General features: G+C 38.1%; 1 protein-coding gene across 1 annotated transcript; it reads left to right on the top strand.

Annotated features, from left to right (window-relative positions):
* The first annotated feature begins 1,133 nt into the window (after positions 1-1,133).
* Positions 1,134-3,105, top strand: si:dkeyp-59c12.1 (uncharacterized protein LOC555379 homolog). The gene is made up of 4 exons (XM_035664348.1): positions 1,134-1,241; positions 1,333-1,386; positions 1,468-1,544; positions 1,961-3,105. The coding sequence occupies exons 1-4, from the start codon at positions 1,193-1,195 to the stop codon at positions 2,384-2,386; spliced, it is 606 nt and encodes a 201-aa protein (XP_035520241.1). The 5' UTR covers positions 1,134-1,192; the 3' UTR covers positions 2,387-3,105.
* Positions 3,106-9,057: the final 5,952 nt, after the last annotated feature.

Raw genomic sequence — 9,057 nt, 5'->3', positions numbered from 1 at the left:
ACACACACACACACACAGGGAGGCGGGTGTTACAGTCTAGCTCTACAAACAACCAATTATCTGAGGGTCTGTTTATGTTCAGCCAATCAGTGTCCTGCTTGCCTCCTCTGCCTTTTCTGGCTCCAGGAGGCAAAATAAAGTCGTCTGTTGAGGAAGACATTTATTGAAATCTACTTCCACCTTGTGGTTGATGCTAATATTACAGCAGCAAATAGAAAGCGTTGATTGAAGTTGATGATAAAGAAGACAATAACAAAGAAGAAAAGGTGAAATCTTAATTTCAAAACACATACCCCAAGTTGTTTATTTCACATGATTACCGCCTAGTTAGTCTATGGTTGGTTAGTTCATTGTGTATAAAAGGATCCCTATTAAAAATCATGGGCTCAAGAACATCAAACATACAATACGAAACAACTTAAAATATAAAAGTACAAGGGCAAATCAACTTGAGTAAGGACAAGAACAAAGTGATTACTTATATTTAAAAGTGTTACTTTTGCAAAATGTAAAAGGTAAAAGTACTCAATTGCAGAAAAAATTACCCCTGGTTTTATAAATTATATATTAGTTTATTATTTTGCGTTGCAAAGTTTTAGTTTGCAAGGTAATAGTTCAGTTAAATATAGTGTCAAAGGTACAACAAATAACAAATATCCTATAAAGGAACAATCAATCCCCTTAGTTTATCAGAAAAATGTTAATTCAAAAATCTAGAGATACATGGTTTTCACTGTACAGAAGGGGAATAAAAATATGTAGTGGAATAGAAATATAAAGTTGCATAAAATGGAAATTAGTGGTTGGTGAAGTAGGCTACAAGTAACTAAGTACTTAAACTACAGTACTTGAGTACTTGAGTTTCACCACTGATTTCCTTAAAAATGCCATGTCACGCAGTAATCCTAAGAAAAAGTGAGAAAACATTTCACAATTATTATAACTGCAGTGTAATATCATACAGCTCTAAAGAAAAAAATTAGTTAGACTTCTTTATTTCCATTTCCAGACTCGTGAGCTCGGCCACGTGAAGGAGACACCGCTGACTTATTGCTGTTTTTGTTGTTGTTGTTGGTGGTAATTTGTTTACCCCGCCCACTGGTCTGTCCTATAATAAGTGCTGGGAGCCGGCAGCTGCAGCCTCCTCTGCCTCATACGGAGCGGAGCGGCTCGACACAGTTGTTCACTGAAAATGGATGCCAACATTGTTGTCATGGGGACAGAAAGCGTCGGGAAATCAGGTAAAAACTTTTCTGAGGAGAATAAATTGTTTGATGCAACTTGTGTTTATGTTACACATGGTGTGTTAAAGTAAATATGGTTGTTTTTCAGCTCTGACTGTGCGCCTCTTAACCCGGAGATTCATCGGAGAGTATGGAGATATTGGTAAGTTTGACTGACATCGAAGCAGTGCAGTCTTTAACTTGATCTAACTTTCCATTAACTTAACTTTATGTCATTGTGCAGAATCCATCTACAGTCACAGCTTTATGGTCGATGGGAGGGAAATCGCTCTCAATATTTGGGACTCACCTTATTCTGAGGTAAGGAGATGTATAAATTCTGCTGACATGCTGTGCTGTTACCAGTGGTAGAGGTACTCCTCAAATCCTCAAATTCAGTAAAAGTAGAAATACAGTTTAATAATAATCCATTAAAGGTTCTTCAAAAATGAAGTATAGTTTAGTAAGTTTAGCCTAATGTGCATTAAGTATTAAATGTATAGCTAAAAGTCCCTTTCATACTGTTATAATGTGTATATAGGTTTATATTTTGTATTATCTTATCATTACTGACATGTGTACACAACATTTAACTGTTTCAGATAATTTAAGCTTCGATGTTTGGTGTATAAAATCTTTCAAATGTAGTGACATAGAGGTACAAAGTAACATACAATAAAATAGAAAAACTGAACTGGCTGTTGCTGCAGACGAACTTAAATGTCTGATTTTTACAGGATTTGTCTGTGGGGACGTCACTCTTTGAGAAGAAGGTCCAGTGGGCAGACGGCTACGTTCTGGTCTACAGCATCTGTGACAGGGCCAGTTTCAACATCGTCAGCCGGCTTATTCAGACAATCAAGTCCACCAAAGACTACCTGAACGCCGACAAAGCGCCCATAGTGATTGTGGGAAACAAGAGGGACCTGCACCACAGACGGACGGTGCTGAGCGAGGAGGGCTGGCTGCTGGCTCTCAAAACAGACTGCCACTTCTATGAAGTGTCGGCGGCCGAGAACTACCACAGTGTGCTCATGGTGTTTCATGGGCTGGTGGACAGGATGAAGGACGCCAAGCTGACCACGAAGAGGCCTCTGGGGTTCAAGGGCATAGTGAAAAGCATGTCTGCCGTGTTTGCCAGGAGACGGACGGACTCCTTTTAGTAAGACTGTGACAGAAGAGAAGGGAGTTTTTTATGAATAAGAAGCTACACATTATGTGTATTTGACTGGATGGATATCACAGTCTGCCAGATGTGACACATGTTACGGTGTCCAAGGGAACAGTGAAGTCTCCTGAGGCAGAGACGCTACAGAGAAAGGAGCTGTGTTTAAATAAAAAGTGTGGAAAGACTCCAGAGAAGAAAAGAAGCCATTAAGCTTCAGAAAACATGGAGAGAAACAATATCACAGAGGTTACAGATGTTTTTTGGTGATCGGTTTTGAAATTAACTGCACTTCAAGCGACAAGCTACACAAGACTGATGAAATATAGTCTTATTCATTATGCAGATACTTGACTTGTACTATGCTATTATGTGCAAGAAGGTATGCAATATGTTTAAGATATATACCAGCTGTGGATGAAATTCTTTGCACAAATTAAATGTGCCTTTACTTACGATGATGACCAAAGATAATGTTTTAAGACTAAAGACAGCTCTTCAATTCACAAGTTAAACTTTTGTACTGCCGGAAAAATGGACTGAAAAGTGTCCTGCTCAATCCTGTAATTAATTCTAGAAAGTAAACCATACATATTTATATTTATTCGAGTCTAAACACTGTAAAGCAAAAGAACAAATGGTTTTTCTATATTTATGAATCTAACCTTGTTTTATGACTGACAAGGATTTAAATAAAGCATAAAATGTAGAAATATGCATTGTGATTTTCATTCGTGTTGATTCTAAAATTCAAATGTTTCTTTCCCAGTAATGTGATTATTTATTGACCCCTATGAAGAAATACCGCATAGGGAGTGATGATAATGGGTCAGCTTCAGGTCAGTGAGGCTGAATCTGGTAGAGACTAAGCAATGGCCTGATGGGACCTGCCAATGACTTATATTTAGAGAAGCTGGCCAGAACTAGCATGTTCATTTGTGCGAGTGTGTACTCTTTCTTTGATGGGCACAGGGAGGAAATGACTCTGACTTGTGAATCAGACAGAAAACCTTAAGTGGACCTGCCTCCGCACAGCCTGAGAGCAGGGCTGTGACTGTTTTTGACTAACTCCAGTTTTCACTTTTGTAGCTGTTTAGTCCAAGATCAGAGATGCGTAGGAAATAATGAACTGCTTTTATCAAATATGCTCTTCAGACAGCAATTACATAACTCCTTGTGCAAGTAATTGTTAACTGAGTATTTGTTTAGGAATAAGAATGAGATTGAATGTATTTGCTGTATGTAACAGTTTGTAAAAAGCGACAATGGCAAGTTTAAAGACCTTCAACAACCGCTGAACACTAAATATGTTGAATGGGGTCCACACAAATGACACTGGGTATAAAACACTTAAATACTTGAATAGACCCTCTCACTTGTCCTCCAGTCTAGATATTAAATCATGCTAAAACTTGATCCTCTTTTCAGTAAGGGTTTGTGAATTCCTCTATGAAACTAGGAGACCATTTTCCCTGAAAAATTCAGCTAATTTGTCGCTGGCTTGCTCCAGTGAACTTGGTCTGACCCTCAACAATATGTGGCAGGGACATCTATTCTTCTTTTCCTCCCTTCAACATCTGTCATTAGGGAAGATGTCCATCTTTGTGACCATTAAGGCAGCAGCATGAGAGGGCAAATGGCAGGTAATCTGGTGCCAGCTCCCCCGTGTTTCTATTCTATTGTGTATGAGGAATCTGACAGGAACAAGGTACAGGTTAATAAAGTAAGACTGGGGCAGTATGGCCCCTGCAGGTCCTTGCAGTCTCTGACCCCTCTGGGTCGCTTCACAACAGGAACCAGAATAATAACAGCACCCTGACAAAGATGTTCCACCTGAAAGAGCTGCCTTCAGCTTTAATGGAGCTGAAATCATGTGTCTCCACCACAGTGTCACTGACACATGAAAGAAACAAGATTTACAGAAAACTATAAATGTGTACACAGGATGTTTGTACACCACATCTTTCAGTTTGAGATGAAAATAATTTTAGGAGATGAGCTGTGTTGCCACTGAATGAGGAAAATACATTTGGGAGAATTAGGATGTAATTAAAATATTGCATTAGCATCTTAAATTCACAACCCTTGAAATTAAACACTTGGCAAGCATTTTGTGCTACAAAAGATACTTTTGTGACATTTAACACACTGTGTACAACATGCACATTTATGACGCCTGAAATGAAAAAAAGAAGAAAAAGGCAAGGGCATTTTGCCATTTTGTGTTGCTAAAAAGACGTAAAAGGGCACTTGTGAGCACTTTACACCATTAAATGCATTATAGGTTCGGTATAAAGCCATGGCCAAGAGTCATGAAAATGCACTGTGGGCACAATATTCTTGGCTGCTAGTCCAACATGTTTTATGTATCATACATTTCATGCATTTCCATTAACATCATACTTAACAAAAAATGCCAACAGCAGTTTATATACATTTTTATAATATCATCTTTGTTATTCCCAGCCAAACAACAAATGCAGGCCTGAAACCTGCTCAACATGCATTTGCGGACACATTTGACCTTTGCCATTATTTTGCACCAAACAAAATATTATCAAGTACTGAGTCATCTAAATAGATAGTACTTGTTACAAATACTACATTTTTAAATATAGAATTGTGTTTTTTATTTAAATTATATATAAAGAGGTAGTTTAAATTGACATGAAACAACTAGAAAATAAAAATAATAATTTTGCTCTTTTCGTTTATATTATATTTTTGTAATCCTGTCACGGTCGGATGGAGGGGAATGGAGAGCCAGAAATGACCCCTAGACTGCCATTTTGAGACCCCTGATTTAATGGTACAGCATGCAGCATGTGACACTTGTCGCTCCATGAAAATCAGTACATCTGCTTCATCACGTATAAACTGAACCAATAAAGAGTGGTCATGTGTGCTTTACTGTCCTCCAGCCTTTAAAGAATTTGACTGCTTCAAAGCTTCCACTCTTTAAAGCCTCTCACACCACATCTCAGATATCTACCCAGGGGCACCTTTTTCTGGTATACCTTTATTGCTGGTTAACATGACGCAATTTGTCAAGGTGCCAGAAAACCTTTAACAGAGATCTACAGAATATATGTCTATGTAGTATCAGATCTTCTGCAGAAAACTGTAACCTGACACTGAACTCATACTGTGGGTCAGCATCAGGTTCCCTCTGTATTTAACAAACAGGTACCTTTCAGTCACGGACCTCCTTTAAACATTTATACTGAACTTTCCGACTGAAAGCTTAATTTAAAACAACCCTTTTTTAAAACTGAGTTTGTCTGTTCAGGGGATCAATACAATGAAGGCAGTAGGGATCATAACTGGAATATTTTGAAGGCTGAACCGGGATGATGGTTGATCAAGTGTCAAGTGTTATTGTTCTTATTTATCCATCTTAGTTTATGGTATATTTATTCTACATTGTATTCTCTGTTAATTATCTGTGCATAATTGCACGTGTTTTATATTGCTCTGAACGATATGCATTTGTTTTTTATAAAGGGACGGATACTGGCATTAAAGTCGTATTTATTAGAGTTTGTACATTACGATTAGTTTCAGTTTAATGATGAATCCTCCATGCACACTAAAGCTAGTCATGGAGTTCCACAAGGTTCTGTGCTTGGACCAATTCTATTTACCTTATATATGCTTCCATTAGGCAACATTATTAGGAATCACTCCATTAACTTTCACTGTTATGCAGATGATACCCAGTTATATCTATAGACCAAGCCTGATGAAATTATTTAATTAGCTAAAGTACAAGCATGCCTTAAGGACCTCTCCACATTTAAGAGTATGCTTAAGATGTTCCTCTTTGAAAAAGCGTGTAGTTAGGGCTGGCTCAGGTAAGTCCTGAATCATCCCTTAGTTATGCTGCTATAGGCCTAGATGGCCGGGGTGGCCGTGATGCACTGAGCTCCTCTCTTCCTCTCCCTCTCTTTCTGCACACATTCATGTCCCATTAATACATGTTACTTACTAAACTTCTTCCCTGGAGTTTTTGTACTTTCACGTGCCTGCTCCCATGGTCCCGCTTGACCCACACTGTCAATATTACTGATATTATGATTATGACTATTATTTATCATTCCCCATCATTGTGGCTATTGTCATTGTGATCATTGTGATCGTCATTAGTCATTTCTACCAGGATAGTGGTTGCTATTGTTGTTGCTGTGCACCTTTGTCTGTGTTTCTGTCCATCTCTCTTTACCGCCCATCTCCTCACACCTCTGCCCCCAACCCCCCTCTCTCTATAACCCCAACTGGTCGAGGCAGACGGCCACCCACCTAGAGCCTGGGTCTGTCTGAGGTTTCTGCCTCTTAAAATGAAATTTCTCCTTGTTGCTGTCGCCAAGTGCTTGCTCCTGGTGGGAACTGTTGGGTCTCTGTAAATCATTTTATAAGGAGTATGGTCTAGACCTACTCTATTTGAAAAGTGTCCTGAGATAACTTTTGTAATGAATTGGTGCTTTACAAATAAAATAAAATTGAATTGAATTGAATTGAATTGAATGCTACTAATAAGCTTAAGCTATAAATGCAGCGAATATTCTATACTGGTGCATCTGTCCTATCAAGTGCAGTTCCTGAAGATGTTCAGGACATTAGCACATTGATCTATTGAGTCAGCATTTAGGAACTCTATTTAGATAACTCAGTACTTCCTGAGACCAGCTGGTGAGGGGAAGTGCTTCATTGGAAAAATAGATGTTGTGGTCCACAACAAAATTTACAACCTGCCTTTAAACAGGCCACAGGCCAAGAAACCAGTCCTCACATCATTATACTATCTATCTATCTAAAATACAAAAATGTAAGCTAAACATGAGAACTAGATAAAAGACACACACACACACACACACACACACACACACACACAGTGGCTAATCATACACCTGTGTGAACGCTCCTGAATGTGGACACAGCGGTGACTGACTTCAAAATAGGAAGCTGTTTTTACACTTCAACCTGTTTGTTTACAACACCATTTCAGTAGATTGAATCCCAGGAGTGTGGCAGCTCCTGAGATGATGGTCTTGTGCATCGGACACATACTGTGACTCTAACCTTTTAACATTTTGTCAAATAGTAACGAAGCCACTGGACCCTGACTGAATATTTGAAGTCAAAGTCACTTGAGTAAACAATCCATGGAGTGTAAAGAGCACTTCTTAACGTTTCTCAGAAAGTAGGCCTTTAAACAAATCCAGATCAAACAATGATGCTACCATCCTAAATAGTTTGGACATTTTAATTTCCTTATAACATTTAACATAATACACAGTCTGTGTATTCTTTCCAGCATGTCTGAGCTGAGCATCTGCAATGGCATCATTAAAAGGCAGCTATGCCTGCAGGTAATCAGAGGGTCGATGTCGCTGTGGCTTCAAAGAAAAAAAAAAATGACATGAAAGGAAACTGTGCAACCAATCTTCATATGTGTTTTTTTTACAAGGAATATCGACAGCGTGAAAAGATTTCTCGATTCTCTGATTGTATAGCCGACTTTGACATAAAATAAAAATGCACCAAAATGCATACATTTTTTGGGAGAAACTACTAACAGAAACACTCCATTACAATATAAAACGAGTAAATATGTCATAGCTTCCAGTCACATTTAAGACCTTCGCTGAACGCTCTTTCTTGCCTGGCTGGCAGCATGTTTTCCAGAGACATAACAACTGATCAATACAGTAACAGAAAGTAATTTTCTTTTACCTTATTAAATAAAAGAGGCCTTATTTCATTACTGCGTAAGCACCTTAAATGGGCGAGGAGGTCAGCAAGTTCAGTGACATGGTAAACAAAGAAATAAAACAAAGGGAAAAGGTGAGACTTGTCGTAAGTTTATCTTTTTTGAAGTTACTTTTTTGTTGTTACATGCTCCTTTCACAGAAATTATACATTAAATCATAAATTATACAATTCTAAATTATACAATTGCACATAATAATGTTTTTTTCAAAAGAACATAGTTTGACATTTTTGTAAATATGTTTGCTCACTTTCTATATTTACTATCCAAGTAATAGTCCCACACATAATCCTTTGTAAAACAGCTTGTCACTTGTACACTTTGGTGTCTGTACAGATTAAACAGATGTGATATAAGGTGTTAATTAGTTATTTAGCATACATTAAAGTGGTATCATTCTTCTCATCTCAAACTATTCCTCTAAATTGTAAATCGTGAGTCATAGTCAGGCCTTGAACAAATATGTAGTTACTAAGTTTTAGCCTTGTAGGACAATGCTGGACAATTCTCTAAACCAACCAGTCAAGGAGGAAAATCTTCAGAGTTTTGTCATACAACAATCTACAAGAACCTAATGTCCTTTCAGCTGTGACAGACTCATACCTGGACTCTTACCTTGTGACATTACAGGCTTTCAATGACTTTTAATTTCCTAATAGGATTTACATAGGGGGTCTGGAATGTGTGGACTATAAAACAAACTAAGGTGCTCAATGAGCCTTTTCGTTAGACAGATTTAATAAGAAATGTGTTAACTGTTCAAAAATGCCAACTATCCCTTGTGCTTGTGTCCCTTTCGCCTTTGCTAAGCTCCCCTGCAAAGACTTAAGGACCCCCTGCAGCGGTCTAAAGCTCAACAGCTTTCCAAATAAGGTCCTGGTGTGTACACATAGTGTAAC

This window comes from Morone saxatilis, unplaced genomic scaffold (genome assembly GCF_004916995.1).
Source record: "Morone saxatilis isolate NCDOM2014 unplaced genomic scaffold, NCSU_SB_2.0 Contig2, whole genome shotgun sequence".
Taxonomy (NCBI): Eukaryota; Metazoa; Chordata; class Actinopteri; family Moronidae; genus Morone; species Morone saxatilis.
The sequence above is the reverse complement of the archived record's forward strand: the minus strand, read 5'-3'. Positions and strand labels throughout refer to the sequence as shown.